Here is a 20,302-nt window from a genome sequence, read left to right as displayed (position 1 = left end):
ATCGGCATGGTAAAAGCTAGTCATGTGTATCAGATGGGATTTGTAAAGTATCGATCCCACACCTCCCTCACACTCGCCACTCGGACAGTTCCGCAAAGCTTGGACGTGAAAATACCAGACGTGGTGTGTTTCGAAATGGTTATGCATGTCAGCAGTGGCTTTCATGCATTTGTTAGTTTCTGTTTGTATGTGAAAGACCCTGTATTGGGCACTAAAACTGCAACGCACCAACTTACTAGTATAGATACATGTTTATATGCATATTTGAAATTTTAAATTTTAAAATAATTGAAAATCAATCTATATAATTAAATTGATCAAAATTAAAATTTATGAATGATTTGTTTTAATTTGAAGTAAGTCATGGAGCCGCCACTGCGTCCCATCTCCATATATTAACCTCTATCAAACATCAAGCGCTCCATTAATTCTCTGCAACTTTAATGCCTTGATAATCGGGGATTTATCACGCCCAAATATTTCTCATGCGATTGTGAAAGAGTCTAGTTCTTGCATGCATCACTCACGATAATGTTGCCAACTGCAGAAAAATTTTCGCTACTGTCATTATATGTGAAACTGCTTAAGCAATGAATCCCCCCACATGAACCAATATGCAACCTTCACAATTCACCATCTTTCTTACGTACACTTCTCTTTTGAATTATAAGGCCAAAATGTACAACCTTGATAGTTGTTATACTCAACCAATGCTTTGCAACATGAATAATCCATATACTTGTCGACATCCCTTCTATCCAGAGGCACCCCTTTACATCGGTCATCCCATGTAGGGTGCAACCAACCACAAATGAAGACCTGGCCGACTGGCTTGAAGAAATTGGCGACAGCATCCAGTAAGAAGAACGCCTGACCGGGTGGGACAAATGAGTATAAGCAGAGAAGAATAAGAAGAGAAGACATCTGCTCTACTTGACGCATCATTGGTTTTAGTAGTATCTTAGCTCCCAGTACGTAGAGTTGCTAAATTTTTTCAAAAGAGCAACAATTTGGAAGAAATAGGACATGCATGTTTTTTAGAAAATGGGAAAAAGATCTAACAATGAAACCGTCGTAGTTATATCTCTTTCCCCTTTAAGTTTCTCCAAGTAACTGAATCCTGGGGTTTCAACCTACGCAATTTATTGCCCAAATCACAATGATTAAAGTACATGCAATGATGCAACTGCAATGTACCGTTCAGACAACTTCTTTGTATGCGTTAGGCTCTCTCTAACCGGTTCATCTCCCCCCTCTCTCTCTAGTTCAAGGTTTCCTTGGGCAGGGAGGCAATGCGGCGCCGCCTCCTCAACCCCCCCCCCCCCCCCCCCCCCCCCCCCCCCCTCTCTCTCTCTCTCTCCATCTTCCTCCTCTTTTCCCCTTCTGTTTTGATCTTCTCTCTTTCTTCCTATTTCAAAAATAATCGACGGAGTTTCCGAGCAGGTTGGTGGCAGAGGTGCTGGTGTTCGGTGCCGTGGTTATGGATCTTGACGTGTGGGGTTTTCCAGAGCGTTTATGGGAGCCGATTCGGCGGTTTCTCGGCGTTCACGGATGGGGGCTCCTGGTGGCGACGGGATCAACAACGGTAATGGTTCTCGGTTTCTCTTGTTCTCCTCCTTCTCGCCCCTCTCTTTTTTCCGACCCCCTTCTCTACTGTTCTATGTTTTTTTTCTCTCAACAGTCTCCATCCCCGTTTCCCCTGCACTCGATCAATCTTCCTTCCCCGTTTTGTGCTACCGTCTGGTTTTCTGTTGGGTTGACCAGATCTCGGCCTAACTGCGAGGTGGTCCTCGCGGTGGTGGGAGGTTTTGATCAGCGTGGTATCCCACCATGCTCGCTAATGGGCGACACGGTTCTTGCCTAACGGCTAGGGGAGCATCCGTGACAGATATGCATGGGTTGTTTGGCCGTCGATTCGTCTCTCCAAGGAGTTTGCCAATGGCGGCTTGGGGTGTTGGAGGTGTCGTTTCGGTGGTTTGGGTGGCTGTCTGTCTGAGTTTCGGTGGGCAGCGGTGGTCGGAATGTTGGGCTTCAAACGGCACAGATTGTAGTTTAGGTTTTGGGTTTTATCAGGTTGGGCTTAGCCCACTAGATTTTTCTTTTTGTGCTTAAGAATACTTGGGCATTTTAGGCTTTCTAATATATTTGGGCTTTTATCGTAAGATTTGAACTTTAGGCCATCAGGTGCATGGGGTTTTGTTCTTTTAGGTGTGATTGGGCCTTGTCCAATTTGGACGCACTCTTTAACCTTTGGTTGGAATTTTTCTTCCCATTTTCCTTAATAAAATTTTACTTTTACCGATTAAAAAAAAATGTACACGGGTTCAGCAAGAGAATGATTTAATTTCCGATCACTTCCATGGAAATTTTGTTTTAGGTGAGCTTGTAGACTAAAGCTACTTTTTCTTTATGTTAGAAGTTTTGGAAATAGATTATGATGGCCATTGTTTACGAAGAAGTTCGTCCATCCTTGTTTACAGATGATCGGGCTGACATGGCCTAGTGCTGGGACGGGTTCAGTTCATATCCAGTTTTTTAATGGTCCAGTCCGGTCTAGTTTTGGGCCATTGTGGGCCCGTCCCAAGTCCACAACAATGATCGAAATCGTTCATTTTGTAGAGCTCGTCGAATGTATTATTCACGCCAAAAATTAACTTGATCGAACATCAATATGTACATGGATGAAATAGATTTGTACAAGAAAAAAATGGGCAATTATTAATTTAAATGGGTTCAGCAAGAGAATGATTTAATTTCCGATCACTTCCATGGAAATTCTGTTTTAGGTGAGCTTGTATACTAAAGCTACTTTTTCTTAATGTTAGAAGTAAAAATGGGCAATTATTAAAAACGGGCAATTATTAATTTTAGCGTGGAAAACAGAATGTTTCTTGTACAAATCTGTTCCATCCATGTATCTATTAATGTTCGATCAAGCTAATTTTTAGCGTGGATAACATATTCGACGAGCTCTGCAAAATGAACGATTCTGATCATTGTTGTGAACCCGGGACGGGCCCACAACGGCCCAAAACTGGACCGGACTAGACCATTAAAAAACTGGACATGAACTGAACCCGTCTCAGGACAGCCTTCGTTGAGGGGTCTGAACATACAGATCGACTGATATGAAAAGAGTATATACCAGCATGGGTGTTTGTCCACAACATGAGTATGTTTGGATTGTCTACTTCTAGTTGTTTTTACCTTTACTTCTTTGTTCCACAAATTAGAAAGCATTTCAAATTTCCCGAACGATTGTGCAGCTTACTTTGGGAAACACTTACCGCAAGGGAGCACCTGCTTTTTTATGGTAGGCTCAAGAATCTCAAAGGTCCCGCCTTACACCGAGTAAGTCCATTGTTGCCTTCACTGTGATTATAGTGATGTTAAAATTCATTATTTTAGAAAGCATTTAGGGTAGATCCATGAGATCGAAAAACCATTTTGAACAGAAACAAAATTTTAGTTTGTTGATCGAAGTTGGAATGGAACAGTCACCTAAATGCCAACAGTCGGTCTGCAGGACAAAATGCAAACTAATAGTCGGATAATTGTGCACAATTTACGTGTATGGCCAACAATTCTGGTCTTCCCAGAAACATTCCACCGAACCAAACAATCCATTTCAAAATTTGTTAAAGTATTTATTATTGTGTTACTTCGCAGGCAGTGGAAGAATCTCTTAGAAGCGTCAATCTACTTAATGGAGGGGTTGCTGATAAGCAAGCTGGTAAATACAGTGGAGGCATGAAAAGGAGGCTTAGTGTCGCCATTTCGCTTATTGGAGACCCCAAAGTATGTCATAAATTGTGTTGTTTACCTTTGTAGTTGTATCATTGTTGGATGTTTTTATCCCCAGCATGCTAACATGACATATGTTATTTGGAAATAAATGAGAATAATAATAAGGTTGTCTACATGGATGAGCCGAGTACTGGACTGGATCCAGCTTCAAGAAGCGAATTATGGAAAGTTGTGATGCATTTACTGATCGGGGGGAGAGAGATCGGAAAAGGAACGAAAGGGCAAACTAGATGTGTCTTCAAAAAAACCCACCCATAATTAAATTTTATCATTATCCATACATCTTTTAATACAATACTAATAAAGAGCTACGGGCAACATGGTAAAAACAAACCCATAATTCATTTCTATTAGGAGTGTACATGATCTGAATTGGTTTGGTTCTCTAGAAAATCAATAACCGAACCATTTCAAACGGTTTTAGAAAATTGGGAACCAGAGCCTAACCAATATATGCATGGAACCTAACCGTAAGACCGGTCCGGTTTTGGTTCAGTTTCAGTTCTATCCAATAAGCATCCAAACACTTATTCACAAAATATGAACCCATAAAATTAAAGAAATAGAAAGATAATCTCCTGGAATAGGAAAGGAAGGAAGAAAATATAAGCTTTCCTAACAAATGAGATTTCATCTCTAAATAAATTAAGTTTAGCAAAGAAAAAATTAACCTACCAAATTCAAATATATATTTAATTACACACACATATATATTTCTATATTTATCTTAGTTTTAAACGGTCCAGTTCGGTTCTAACCACGGTTTATTAATTGAGAACCAGTAACCGAACCAAAATTAATGGTTCTTACTTTTTTGGAACCATAACCTGACCGTAGAACCGGACCAAATAGGACAGTTCAGTTCATTTCAGACCGGTTTTACGATTTGGGTGGTTTTCTTGAACACCCCTAATTTTTATTATTCATCTACCAAACACTGCTTCTGTTACAAAATGCATTCTGTACATATCACCCAAATACTCTACTCAAACTCAAAATACATTCTAACAATAATTCAAAATGCCAAAAAGGCAAAAAGTTGAAAATAAAAAGCCAAAAAGTAAGTTCCAAATAGGATTTTCATTTTGTCTTATGCAAAGAAAACTGTGTTTGTTAGTTTTGCATCAATTTAATGTGAATTATAGGTTCGTCTCAACAAAATAATAATAATAATAATAATAAAATAATGAATCAAACTATTTTTTTAATAAAGACAAAAATAATTCAGAAAATCTTTCCGTTTTCGCTTTTGTCAATGTTAGTAAAACTGCTTAGGCCCCGTTCCAGAAACCTTCTTAAAAAATAAGCAGCTTATTTCACATTTTCAAACTCAAAAATAAAGTAAATGAAAAATAATTTTTCAATTTTTTTTGCATCATATAAAAGATCTCATCGAGATCTTCCAAACTAAATCCATATTGCATATTTTTAGATGGGAGGCTTAATAAATCATCCTAATTCCCCCACGCACTTATGTTTTCATCCTGCCCTCTCAGGGTACTTATGTTTCCGTCCTCCTACTACTTTAAATGCCGGAGATGCCCTTATATTGTTGCTATATATTTTTTTTTCTATTATATATATAGCGTCGATTTTTGGGATGAATTCCTAATCAATTCCGTCCTCGCAAGAATCTCGATTCATCTGGCTCCCAGTCCCACAAAAATCTCACGATCACATCCCGAGATTGGCGTGGATGATATTAATCTACCAAATCAATCTGTAACGAACCCATCCATTCGATTTTGGAGCTCAAAACTTCTGTATAACCCTAGACTGTTGAAACCCATACCAGGCAGAGAACCCAAGGAAGTCCGTTGTCCCGAGAACCAGAGCAAGGCCGTCGTCCATTGTTGCGGATTCCGGCGGCAAACAACTGCGTATGCATTCCCCCGTCCTTTCCGAATGGGGGTTTTTTGCGAAAAAAAACGCCATGCCACAAATCAATCAAGTCCTTTGTGGTTGAAGCCACCGGCGGAGAAGAAGGGGATGAAACAGACATGACCAGAATTCGTAAGTTTATCCGTTACACCCCCTTTTATTCTTCGTTTTGTGGGTTTGTATTTGACGGTTGGAGCTAGGTTACGTGAATAAAGCTAATATATTTGTGGCCATTGTGCTAAGTTCGTTACTGTGTGTCACAATAAGGCATAAATCACTTGGTTAATCGACTGCATGTCATGATTTAATGAGATTAATGCTAATCTTGTTCAATTCATGATTTCGACTTCGTTTTTAAATAAGTTTGTTGGTTCGTCTTGCTGATAATATAACCATGTAATGGAAAATATGTCTTGATGTGTGTTGTAATCAAAATTGATTTCAATGCTATATTGTTTAGGTATGTCATGTTTTAATAATCAGTATGAACGTAGAATTTGAATGGTCATGAAATGTTGTAATCATCATGGTAATTTAATCATGTAACGGTGTTCGCGTTTTTTCATTTTCTGATGGTAATTTAGCCATGTTCCATGAATTAAGATCAAAGGAGAGTATGACTTTTTGTTGTTTGGTTGGCCAACTTGATAAAGCAATGAAACATGTGAAGTTGTTGTCAACTTATCATGTTATACCCACCAATGAGTTTTGATGCTGTATAATCCGTGTTCCATGATATAAATTTGCCAACCAGAGTTCATTGTCAAGTGAAGGTAGTAGCTGGTATATTTTTCTTTTTATTTTGGGCAAGTCCAGTTTACTTGAAAGTTAGACAATATTTAATGGTTAGTATTTCATTAAATATGGTCATTTTATCATGGTCACCTCATCAATTGTGCAAGTTACATTCCATGATTTTAATGCTATATTGTTTCATTCCATGATAGCAACACTATATTGTTTGAGTATGTCATGTTTTAATAATTGGAATGAACGTAGAATAGGAATGGTCATGAAACATTATAGTTTTCATGAATGATGATAATTTAATCATGTAACCCTGTTCACATTTTTCCCTTTTCTGATGGTAATTTAGCCATGATCTGTGAATTAAGATCAAAGGACAGAATGACTTTTTGTTGTGTAGTTGGCCAACTTGATAAAGGAAGAAAATATGTGAAATTGTGGTCAACTTATCATGTCATACACACCAATGAGATTTGATGCTATGTAATCCGTGTTCCATGATATAAATTTGCCAACGAGAATTCATTGTCAAGAGAAGCTAGTTGGTGGTATATTTTTCAATTTTTTTTGGGTAAGACCAGTTTACTTGAAAATTAGACAATTTTGAATGGTAATTATTTCATAGAACATTGTCATTTTTTAATGGTAAATTATCCATGTTTCATACATCATATATTTGTTTGTTGGGGTCATGAAACCTTGATGAGCAGTCACAAAATATAACCCGCTTTCTCTATTGTAAAGGTTTGTCCAACTTTATTTCAGGAGTTACCCCTCGTAATGTGAAAGGGGGAGCTAAGTTGAAACAAAGAGAAATGGTTCCAAATGATGCAATAGTGGAGGATACGCCACCTTCAAAGATAGCGAAGAATAGTTTAAAATGTTTGAAAGCCCAAGAAAATCATGATGTGGAAGGGTCCTCGAAGACACGGGCAAGATTTGGGAGTGTACCACGAGGGTTTAAGGCCAAACATCCTCAACTTGATGTGGTAGAGTCCACGCCGAAACGCACAAGATTTGATAGTGTAGCGCGAGGAATTAAGGCCAAACATCCTCGTTCGATGAAACCGCGAGTTGAAAATATGGGAGAAATGCGTGAGACAGCATATCGTGCAAGCCTAAGGGTCCTCGAAGACACGGGCAAGATTTGCCAATGCCATTTGTGATGGTAAATTACCCATGTTTCATAAATTATCCAGTCTTGAGTGGTCATGAAACGGTCATGAAATTTTCCATGTTTTTTCTGATATAGTAGTTGAGTTGTTTCTGGATGGTGTAGTGTTTGAGTTGTTTGTAGGTTTTGGTATGTTTTTTAGGTCCTTGGGGTCCCTGCTTTGGTGTAGTGGTTTTTGGGTTGGGTTCTAGGTGTTACACTGGTTTTTGAGAGGTCTATCTTGGGGTTTGGTCAATTTTCTAGGCTGAGCTTCTCTTATTTTCTGTTCATTTCTCTCCGCAGTAGAATGAGTACTCTATCCTTTACTTGTTGCTGCTGCAATTTTCTGAAACAAGTTGCTGAAGGTGTATTCTTCTTCTGTTGTTAGCTACTGCTGATGTTGGAGGGGTTGTGGTACTGTTATTACCATAGCATCTATGGGCTTTTGGCTGGCTTTACGATCATCTAAAAATTGCCTTGCACTAATTTGGCTGGGGTGTTACTATGTGGCTGATTTGGGGAGTATCTTGGAAGCTGTTGATCATGTAAGCTGTTTCTGGTGTTATCTTTTGCCGACTTTGAAACCTAATGCTATGGTACTGTGGTGCATCATCGGAACCTGTGGGTGTTCAATATGTACTACAAAATTGTTGTTACTGTGATGATTCAGAAAGAGCAAATGGTGAAGCATTATGCTTCTTATTCTGTTTGTAAGTTATAATTAGCACTCCAGGTGTTTTTTAGTTTGTAACTTGTTTGAGTTGATTTCTTGTCCATTAGTGGCATGTATTGATCACGTTAAATCAATGAGATTTGTTTATTTGAATGGTTGAAAGTTTGAAATCCTCCTATTATATCTCACTTAATTGCACATGCTTTCATATTCATACGAATCCCCTAAATTTAGAAAACAATAACTCTCTCTCTCTCTCTCTCTCTCTCTCTCTCTCTCAATATATGTATATCATAGTGAAAAGGGTAAGAAAGATAATTCACACACAAAGAGGATGAAAACATAAGCATGAAAAAAGGGGCAGGATGAATTCTTACATGACATGAATAAAGAGGATAAATATTTAAATATTCCTTTTTAAATTTTAATAAATCCATAATTTTTGAGTTTGAAATTGTCTTCTTAAAAAATAAGGACTTATTTTGGTTTCCGGAACGGAGCCTTAAGCTAGGAACCCCAGAACTAATATGTAACCTTCACAATTCACCAAGATCAAATATGGACTCCATGGATCATCACTTCTGTCCGTTCCGCTTCAGAATTGGAACCCACGGAGACGCGTCCGCTTGCAACTTTCTTTTACATTTGGAGGCCAGAAGCGATAACACTTATTGTTGAATTCATACAGCGAATCGCAACAGGCGGTATTCAAATACTTGTGAACATCCGGGGTATCCAGGTCAGGCACCCTATCACAACGCCTGTCCCACTTGGGATGTTCCGGAATACAATAGAGGAACTTGCCAACTGGCTTGACAAAACCCTGCTTGAAAATAGTGTCGTATATAGCGCTCCAAAATGCCTGACCAAGCGACACAAACGAGTACAAGCAGAGAAGGATAAGGAGGGAAGACGTCCGCTCCACATGACGCAGCGTTGGTTTAAGTATCTTGGCTTCATGTGGGAGAGATGTAGAGGAAATGTATTCCGTAGATGCAAAGAAAGAATTAATAACATTGGAACGGTCGTAGTTACCAAAAGCAAATTTACTAACCAAATCACAATGAGACTAAAGTTAACAAAAGTACATGAAATTAAACCGCCACATTTTTGGTTACGTACGTATATGGGTTCAGCAAGAGAATGACTTAATTTCCAATCACTTCCGACAAAGTCATTCAGAGATTTTGTTTTACTTTCGAGCTTGTAGACTAAACCTAACAATTTCAAATTAGATATGGTACCAATTAATTAACATTCGCTAGCTTTAGTAAATTCTCGTCGTTGTTGTTGTTACGGACTTACGCGTATGGTTAAAGTGAAGTGAACGGATGATGTTATGGTGCCTCCGGTCATTTTGGAGACACCGTAATTTTTAGCATAACTTCACCATTATGAGCATAATTAAAACTCATTACAAACATAATAAAATCCAAACAAGACATAACCAAGGAATATCCAAAAAACTAACCAAGGCATAACCAAACTCAACCGAGGCATAACAAACAAGTTATGCCTTATTATGGTTTTATTATGTTTATAATGGGTTTTGGTTATGCTCATAATGGTTTTGTTATGCCAAAAGTTACAGTGTCCTCAAAATGACCGGAGACACCGAAGTCATTCCCGAAGTGAAAATATAAAAGAGTATAGGGAATGGCTACGGTACACACCCGATATAACTAAAAATGTTATGCCTCTTAATGATTAAGGTTATAGCTAGCTCTCAATAGTTAAGGTTATGCCATCTCATTAGTTAAGGTTATGCCTCTCAATGGTTAGTTATACCGCTCAATGGTTTGGGTGAATTCGGTGTGCACGGTTACATCTCTCAATAGTTTCCTTGGTTAGGGAATGACTTTGGTGTCTCCGGTCATTTTGGGGACACCGTAACTTTTGGTATAACAAAACCATTATGAGTATAACCAAAACTCATTATGAACATAACCAAAACCATTATGAGCATAACAGAACCATAGCAAGGCATAACTTGTTAGTTATGCCTTGGTTGGGTTTGGTTATGTTTTGGTTGATTTTTTGGATATTCCTTGGTTATGCCTTATTTGGGTTTTGTTATGCTTATAATAGGTTTTAGTTATGCTTATAATGGTTAAATTATGCCAAAAATTACGGTGTCCCCAAAATAACCGGGCACACCATAGCATCATCCTTTTGGTTATGCCTGTAATGTTATGTTTCTCAATGGTTTGGTTATACGAGTGCATATGATACGTACATGTGTACCGTAATTTTTCCCGAGAGTACAATAGGAACATACTCTCACAAAACTTAACCAATGTCTTCTCCAATAAAGTCAAATAAAAAATTAAAAAAAATCTCAATTAACCAAAAGAACAAATTCAGCTATTTACAGTTTCTTGTAACTATATATTGTATATTTGGGTGAAATTAACATGATCTGATCATCCGTTCTCGGGTTTCTATTTTTCTTTCTCATTCTTTTGATCTAGTCTTAATTATTGGTGTTTTTCTATCTGACGAAAACAATCCAAATAATTAAAATACTGGATTCGTACCACCCTTGTAACACCTCAAAAATTGGGTGCATGAAGTATGATTACAATTATATTTAGAAAAAAATGCTAACTTCATTAATTATAAAGAGTCTCAAATTATGAAATGCCTACGGTAAAGGAAATTTACTACTGTAACTTGTTAAAACTGGAATTAAAATGTGAATTTGTCTGAAACCTAAAATTTAATAAACATTCAACCTAAACTAAATGCATAGCCATCTAGGTAATCGATCTACTGGTTGAGAGCAACAACTCCGACAGTCCATCTTCATCCTGTTACTGTGTAAAATTTGCACAGTGCAGTCTCTTTTCAAAATAATAAGAAATTCTGCCGACCTCGATCAGATTGAGACAAGTTTTATACTCGTATGAAATTTTGCTTAAAATTTGAGAGCTATAACTTTCGTGTGTTAAGTTTTTCCTGAATCTGCCTCGAAAAGGGCCGGAATTACAGAACAGAAGAGAGCTTGCATGAGAATGTTTTTCGACTTTTCAAATCCGTTATATGCCTACATACATCAACAGTTCGAATATCAACTATGGCCTTCCTCTCCTCAAAATACGGATACAAAAAATCAAGTCAACAATATAGCCTAAGTAAAAATTAAGTTTTGAAAACCCTACCTTTCCTCCAACGATTTAAGCACAAAATGAAAATTTAAGTTTTAAAAATTAAGTAGCATATTTCATGGATCGTCAAGTGACCGAATCACCGAGAGAGAAAAACTGCAAGGGAGAAATCTCAACGTTGCAAAATCTATTCCATACTTGTCTACTGAACTCTCTACATATTCATAATCCATTTTGACCATAATCTAAAATTTTTCAATTCAAGAAAAAAAAAATTAAAAGAAGCCTCCCAAACACCCGTAGGTCTTCCAATGAGTTTACTTATCATAGGTTGGGCAATCCGGTATCAACATGTGCCTATGATAATGGTGCCAACTGCAGAAAAATTTCACTGTTGTCATTATAAGTGAAACTGCTCAAGCGCGCAATGAATCCCACATGAACCAGTATGTAACCTTCACAATCTGTTTTGAATTATGAAGCCAATATTCACAACCACGATAGCTGTTATACTCACTCAATGCTTTGCAACATCCATTATCCATATACTCGGCGACGACCTTGCTATCCAGAGGCACCCTGTTACAACGACGATCCCATTTGTCCTATAGTTTACTGTCACATTTTTGTTTTGAATTATAAGGCCAATATAATTCACAACCGCTATAGTCGTTATATTCACACAATGCTGAGCAACATCCATAAGTGATATACTCAGCGACATACTTGCTATCCAGAGGTACCCTGTTACAACGACGATCAAATGTAGGATTCCTCCAACCACAAGCCAAGGCCTTGCCGATTGGCTTGAAAAAATTGCCGACAGCATCCAGGAAGAAGGTATGCCTGACCGGGTGGGACATATGAGTATAAGCAGAGAAGAATAAGAAGAGAAGACATCTGCTCTACTTGACGCATCATTGGTTTTAGTATCTTAGCTTCCAGGAGTAGAGCTGCTAAATTTTTTCAGAAGAGCAACAATTTGGGAGATATAGGACATGCATGATTTTTCGAAAATACAAAAAACGATCTTACCACAATGAAACGGTGGTCGTTATATCACTTCCCTCTTTAAGTTTCTCCAAGTAGTTGAATGAAAATGGTCACAGTTAAAGTTACTAAACGAAAGTAGAATGACTTAATTTCCAATCACTTCCAATACAGTCATTCGGGAATTTCGTTTTATTTGAGCTTGTAGACTAGGCTCCGTTCCGCTAAGGTTCTCACATATACGTGGAGTCTACACATTTATTGTGGAATTTTCGCACATGTATGTGAGAGGAGTGTAGTTGAGGTGTGACAAATTAATGTGTCCCTAGCATTATTGTTATAGAAACTACTCCCAAAGACTACTCTTGTTTCAAAATCTATTTTGCTATTATCAATTGAACACTCTACAGATTCATAATTCTAACCACAATATGAACATTTACAATTCACGACCAATAAAAAATACTCTGTCCATCCCCATTTCTTAGTCCCTCTTTCCATTCTAATTAACCGGATAGTAAATCGATTATATGCAATATATATCTTGTTCGATAGCTCTCGATCAGTACTATTAAACAAAGTTTTCGAAATCACCTACAACCTCATATATATTACAAAGATATAATCAATTGAAGACGAATCCCCCATGAACGAATGCGAAACCTTCACAATTCACACTGTCCAAGTTGGAAAAATATGGACTCCATGGATCACCTTCTCTCCTACTATGTGTTCATCCAATCTCTCGATCAAGGCCCAACTCGATCAGATCACCGGGATCGAAGCAACTCAGCACACCTTTCTTTTACATTATAGGGCCAGAAGTCACAATTATTGTTTTTGTTATAATTTTCCAATGCACTGCAACAATTACGATCCGCGTACTTGGACAAATCGAGGCCGGTGTCAAAAGGCATGCCTTGACATTCTGGAAGAAACCTAGGTTGAGTTAGAGCACAATGGAACGTCTTACGGACTGGCTCGAAAAACTTGTGGATGGCATCGAATAGGAAGAACGCCCGACCGGGTGAGACAGATGACCATAAGCAGAGAAGAACAAGAAGAGAAGATTTCTGCTCCGGTGTACGCATCGTTGATTTTAAGTAGTATCTTGGCTAGCTCCTAGTAGTAGGGTTGCTAAAAAATTTCAGGAACCAACAATGTGAGAGATTTAAGACGTTTTTTTTCTGAAAATGCCAAAAAAGATTTAATAGCACTGAAACCGTTGTATATATATAGTTATATAGTAACTTATATCGCTTGCCACTTTAATTAGGTTTTTCCAAGTAATTGACTCCTGGGGTTTCAGTTTAAGCAATTTAATTAATGCATATAAATCACAATGACTTAATTTCCAGTCACTTCCAACAAAGTCATTCGGAAATTTTGTTTTAGTTCGAGCTTGAAGACTAAACCAAATTTTAAATCTGATGGGTACCATGCACTTATTTGGACAGATAGTTACCTACCACTTAACAGGATTGGGAGTGTTAGAACTGTGGCTCATATGTTAAATATAAAGAGAAACTAAGGAGTTATAGAAAGAAGGCCAGATGCCGGAGCGTAGCAGAGCGGAATGAGTGGAACGAAGCGACAGCATCTAGCCCATAGCCGATGATCCAGTTAAAGTAGAGTGGGCCAAAGGCCCAGGCGTTCCGTAATTGGGGGTTGCCCCCCGCAGTACGGTACGGTTCGTACAGGGGTATTTTTAAGATACAAACCAAATCCAATTAGGGTTAGAATAAAGTAAATATAAATACTCTATCTTGTATATCTTATTTCATACTGTGATAATAAAGAACAGCAGTCGCTCTCTCTCCTGTGGACGTACCCGATTTTAGGGAACCACGTATATCTCTGTGTTGATTTCTTTACTGTTTATATTCGTTTATTGTGCGTGTGTGTGTGACGATCCTAACAAGGAGATGCCGCCAAGCAAGGGTGCTTGGAAGCAATGCCGACCGGCATGGACGGCTCTAATATAATCTGAGCGCATTAAAATCTGAACCGTCCTTTGCTCGGATTAACCCAAGTTCCATTTCATGGCTCCAAAGAAACATGAGTGATAGAATACAATCAAAGGGGGGAAAGACGTGAAACTATGGGAAAGACGTGAAACTATCTCTTCTAATCAGCCAAACAGAGTTCAAAAAAGGTTCGAAATCAGTTACCATAAGCGTCTCCTTGCGGTCACGGTTGGGTTGGGTTCAGAAGAGCACGTCGTGGTTGTGGCTATGGTGCATCACAAAATCCAATTAAGTATCCTGCAATAACGAAATTCAAAAGAAAATCCAGAGTTTGAAAATAGGTTTCTGAAAGCGATTTAAAACTAATTCAAGGACAAAAAAAATCTACCACAATCCCATTCATTGGCAAAAAAAATTAGACATACAGTGGATTGAATTAGGACCATCTGAATTCAAAACAAAGTTGAGCATCGGAGAAGAACATAAAAAAGCTCGGTTTGATGATGCATTTTCTCAAACACCTTGAATGCAAGGAACACCTATACCCGATATATTGCAAAGTACAGAGAAATCAATGACTGAAACACGTAGAGAGAGAGAGAGAGAGAGAGAGAGAGAGAGAGAGAGAACATGGCAGCAATAGTGAACTGCATGAATTTTCGAAATTGGATATTGCCTGAATGCCATGTTAAAGGCAGCAAGGCTCCAAACAGGCGTTTCCAACGGGATCCAGGCCTGCCCGGTGTGGATTGGTTGTTGCTGCTGGCGATAGAGGGAGACGGAGAGGGGTGTTCGTGAGACGGGAAGAGAATAAGGCGGGATTGATTTTTGCGGGACGGGGCAGTTATATGGGAGGTTTGTAGTGGTGTGGGGGAGTGATTTCGGTGGTTCCGTGAGGCAGAGCTTTTGTGAAAGAGATAGGGAGGAGTGAAAAGAAAAGAAAGTAGTTATGGTTATGGCAGATGAGAGAGTGGGTGACATAGAGGGTCGTGGTGTGTGGGTGGGAAGTGGGAACTGAGGGGATGGGCGGCAAAAATTGAAGGTTTGAAGTCCATCTCATCCGTTTGATTTTTCTAGCTCTCAATCTCAACCCTTGAGCAAAAGGTGCTAGTCAATCTAAACCATCCATTCAAAGCAAAACGTTTCTGAACCATTAGATTTATGTTGGGATTCAGAAACAGTCCTTTCATATTAGATAGATAGATAGAAGATAGATAGACAGATTGTTGCTCTTCAAAAAAAATTTGCAAGCTAGCTTGAGCCCAATTTGTGGGCTGGGCCAAATGTACACCCCTACTTCTATGGAGGTAAGGTTTTCTGTGCCGAAAATCCTTGAGCCTCGGTTTTGAGGAGTTTTCAGCCGTGGAATTTGAAACATTAAAAAAAATCATATAATCCAACAGCTAAAAAATCCCTCGGCACAGAAGTTTTCGGGACAGAGAAGATCGAACCCCATTTCTGTGGTACTAAGACTTTCTGATTGGTTAACAATTGATACCTTTACAAGGGTTTATGGAGAAGAATAGATTGAAAAAGTATATGTTACTATGTATGTCTTGGCGAAAAAAATATGATCCTCAAGAGTTATAGGTATACCCGTGTGGGTTATTGATCGATTTAGGAATCCATTTATTTAAAAGGTAGGGGTTATAGTTAATTTGAATTTGGTAGACTACTGCGGCTGGTTTTGGGAAAAAAAAAAAAGAAAAGAAAAGTTGGCTTTTTCCATTGTCTTTATTCAAAAAAAAAATCACATTTATTTATTCGTCTTGACCACAGAATGGAAAAATGTGGAAAAAAAAAAGATTATGATCGAAAAAACTACGAGTTTCAATCATAATTTCTTAGCTTTTTTGAATCCTCTCATCGAAACAAACTAATAATCACTAAAGTTTAACGCAAAATTAATAAATGAGAATTTTTTTAAATAAAGACAAAGAAAAAGCCAACTTTTGTTCTTTTTTTTCCAAAACCAGATATTCCATGTATATACAGTCCATGTGTATATGCATATTTGAAAACTTACATTTATTTTTAATATCAAAGAATATCTATGTTCATAATTTAATCGAAGTTGGAATTTACAAATGATCTCCTTTAGAATAACGCAATCGGGTATATCAACATGCATGTGCCTATGATAATGGGATTGCGGGATGCTGCCAAGTGGGTGTCAAACGACTGATTCAACTGTTCATCTTAGTAATTGACGGCTCTGATCTTGACCGAGCAGTGGACAGTTCATATTCGTATGCACTTAGATTCACTACAAGCCGTCCGTACCGAGATCAACGGCCGAATCGGCCGCTTGGCACTTGCTTGGCAGGGGTGCTGTGGAAAAAATTTCCCTACTCTCAAGATGTATTTGTAAAACTGGTTGAGTTATGAATCCCACATGATCAATAAAAATTGCTGTTATTGTAATCTGAAAGTAAAGAGCAACAAATCGCGGATAAAAAAAAAAAAAAGAGCAACAAATCTCCTCGTGCGTGGAGAGATCTGCGTTCCCATCATCGAAAGTCGCGCGTCGACGATCTTCATCCCTTTTGGGATGTTTCGTGCCGCAACCAAGGATCATGAAAAAAAAAATTGGCCACACTGCCTCGCCAGTAGGAAAAATGTCTGACCGGACGAGACAAATGAGTATAAGGGAGGCACCAACTGGACTTTCACTCCACTTGCATAACCTTAACAATTCACCGAGAGAAAATATGGACTCCGTGGATCACTTCTCTACTATGTGTTTATAGGTATTGATTTGGGATTATATAGTTAATTTGAATTTGGGAGACTACTGCATATTCCATTTAAATATACTAGATCTATACGTGTGCATGTGCGTATCTGAAATTTTACTTTTACAATAAAAGAACATAAATATTTATAATTTAATCAAAAATTAAAGTTTATGAATCATCTCCTTTAGAATAACTCATGGAGTCGCCACTATGTCCCATCTCCGTTTACCTTTATCAAACATTGCTCGCTTCATTCTCTGCAACTTAATTTAATGCCTTTATAACAATACTCGGGAATTTATTATCTCCAAATTAATATAGGAAAATATAAATCTAACTTGGGGCAGGGGCGTAGCGAGCAGAAAATCCCCTATCAGACAAAGCTCTATAAGGGAAGCAAGAAAATCAATCAACACTAAAAGCCCAACGCTCGTTGTCTCTTTCCAGAAGAAAGACTTCCAGATCCATGGTTTCGAAGAGATGAGTGAAGTCACGGATGTCCTCATCCATGCCTTGCACTTTTTGTACCTCTTCCGAGTTACTCGCGGAGATGGGCTCCTCTTCTTGGATCTCCACTCCAAGCTCCATGGCCTTTTCGATAGACGTCGACGTTTTGTCTGTCTTCTTTTCCTTCTTTTAGATAGTGAGTTTGTTTGTTGAATTAAATGATCCTCCTGCCTTACTGTGCTCCTACCTTATGAAGGTAGTAGCTAGGCTTACCTTCCCTCCATTCCATAGTAATGGGAATGGGATAGGAGGGGCTTTCCTTTTGTTCTCTTCTCCCTCATCTGGACTGGACATCGTATGCTTTTATCTTTCTTTCTAGATTAGCACATTCCTCCACTTTTCAATCAGAGAAAGGAAGCCTACGGAAGATCCCTCCAACAGGAAAATCTCAGCTAACGGGCATAGCCCCAACGCAACTGTCCTACGAAAGACAGCAAGCGCGAGGACAAACATATGCCTTTATCACGATACTAGGGGATTTATTATCCCTAAAAATGTCTCTCATGCATTGTGAATCGATCTGTCCCGTGACTCAACTGATCACCACTGTTTAAACCGATCTCTACACCTGTTTTTGGAATCACGAGCGAGGCCAGTATTTTCTTTTCTCTTTTTGTCAATCGATAGGAGGGGATAGAGGAAAGGGTGCTGCAATTTGCAACGATAAGACTTGAACACAGACATTTTAGCTGGTAAGGGGTTACCACAACATGCAACTAGGCCAACCCCTTGGTCACGAGTTCGGTATGAACAATAAAAATTGTAGTTATATTCAAGAGTAATTATTCAATAGTTTCGGAGTACCACCATGTGGAACTCCTGACCACTTACAATCACATGTTTCTGCGGGGTCCATACATTTAGTGGTAGATTCCACAAGAATGTATAGTTGTAAAATGGTCCGGAGTACCATGTGGCGATACTCCCGAAATATTGTATAATTTCACTATATTCAAGAAGCACATGGCAACATTTCTTCGTCTGCGTGGAGAGAACTCCGTGTTCAAATAATCAAAAGTCACATCGACAATCTTCATGCTTTGGGGACTATATAGCGTTTGCCCGTGCCTAAAAAAGGCACGAAACTATTCGTTCTGAACACAATTCAAATGAATTAGTATCATTGTCTACTATTTAACCACCCCACCAACCAAGTTAACTTTTTCTAGAGGTAGCGTTTTCAAACAAGCTTTCAAGAGAGTTCATCTAATCAAGTACATTAACACATAAAAAAATAAATGGTTACGGAACTAGAATTTTGTAAACACAGGGGCTGGACTATAACAACAAGGTTTTTAAATTGTAAGATTTTTTTGGTTTATTAGATTTTGAGGGAGGTTTTTTTGGGTAGGAGAGAGATAAAAAGAGAAACGAGATTAATAATTGAAGAAAAAATTTATGGGAGACCATGAGCAGAGAGAAGAATTGGGTTTTGGGATCTAAAATGAACAAATTCTTATAGCATTTAAATATTTAAATAACATCCAATACAAAATATAATTCTTAGCAAACAAAAAAAACAACTAAAAATAATATTAAAATTTTTTTAAAAAAAATAAAACAACGCGGGGGTCACGACATGGGGGCCGTGGCCCCCATAAGCCCTCAAGTGGCTCCATCTCTGGCACACATCAATTCATTGCACCCTGAGCATCCGCAATGGGAATAATCAAAACTAATAACCAAAATGTGTCATGTATGCATTTAATTATCCATTTAGTTCATAATCAAGCTTAACAACCTCTACTCCACATTGGTTATTTTTGCATCCCTAACCAAAAAAAATTTCACAATACACAATGCACATATGTCCAATTGCAAACGAGTTCCAATCACGTGCACGCACCCTACCATACCAAATTATTTGTCTCGATGAGACGATTCTAATGTGGGGTGTTTTGAGTTATTTAGTTTGGTTATTGAGTTTTGATTATTGGTAAAAATTATTAATAACAGTGCACGAAAGAAAACATGAAATTACGATCGGACAGCTGTTATCCGTGCCACAAAACTTGAGTGTTCTAATTAATTGATAGCTAGGCAAGTAAAAAACAAAAACAAAAAGAAAAAGGAAAAAAGAAAAGTGAGAGGGAAACATAGAATTCGGTCGCAGACCTCACGGACGAAGCTGCTACCATGACCGAATTCTATACAAAGCCCATGCCAAAATCTTGCACTCCGACAAATATAAATAATGGAAATAAAAATAAAATTTTGTGCATAAAATCTTGCACTCCGACAAATATAAATAATGGAAATAAAAATAAATTTTTGTGCATAAAATACTTTCAGGACGGATTCGGGGCAGGTATGGAAACGGGATAATGTCTATCCGATCCAGATATCTGAAAAATTTAACAAAAATCCGCCCCGATCAGGGCAGGGCCGCGGGTTGAATTGCCATCTCTGATAAAGGGCTAAAATAATCAAATGAAGCACGCCTAGATCAAATGAAAATATCGTTCAAGTTAAATCAAATGAAGCATGTCACACCTATAATGTTTTCCGTAATGGATTATTCTGTTTCCATGTAAAGTTCATAGCTTATTGCGAAAGATTAGTAACCCTATTTTCTATTTACTTTTAAAAAAAAGAAGATAATATAGGAAATGAATCAACTTTATAATCAATTTGTATCATTTTAAAGATTATCCTATGCTATTTGTTAGGGAAATGATATTAGTATTCCAAAAATTGATGGAGGCACTTCAAAATCAATGAAATTCCAAAGT

The 20,302-nt window shown here is 38.0% G+C and overlaps 1 protein-coding gene and 1 long non-coding RNA gene across 2 annotated transcripts; one reads left to right on the top strand and one right to left on the bottom strand.

The window, feature by feature from the left end:
• Window positions 1-3,101: 3,101 nt before the first annotated feature.
• On the top strand, window positions 3,102-7,601 carry LOC131299530 (uncharacterized). Its single transcript, XM_058325119.1, has 6 exons — window positions 3,102-3,172; window positions 3,267-3,351; window positions 3,670-3,798; window positions 3,913-4,041; window positions 5,603-5,687; window positions 7,201-7,601. Exons 1-6 carry the CDS (start codon window positions 3,129-3,131, stop codon window positions 7,599-7,601), a joined length of 873 nt encoding a protein of 290 aa, XP_058181102.1. The 5' UTR covers window positions 3,102-3,128.
• A 5,238-nt stretch (window positions 7,602-12,839) lies between these two features.
• LOC131299965 (uncharacterized) lies at window positions 12,840-15,371 on the bottom strand. The gene is made up of 2 exons (XR_009190829.1): window positions 14,530-15,371; window positions 12,840-13,286 (listed from the first exon to the last, which is right to left on the bottom strand). It is a non-coding gene; the product is annotated as an uncharacterized LOC131299965 (long non-coding RNA).
• Window positions 15,372-20,302: the final 4,931 nt, after the last annotated feature.

This window comes from Rhododendron vialii, chromosome 9a, assembly GCF_030253575.1.
Source record: "Rhododendron vialii isolate Sample 1 chromosome 9a, ASM3025357v1".
NCBI lineage: Eukaryota > Viridiplantae > Streptophyta > Magnoliopsida > Ericales > Ericaceae > Rhododendron > Rhododendron vialii.
The sequence above is the reverse complement of the archived record's forward strand: the minus strand, read 5'-3'. Positions and strand labels throughout refer to the sequence as shown.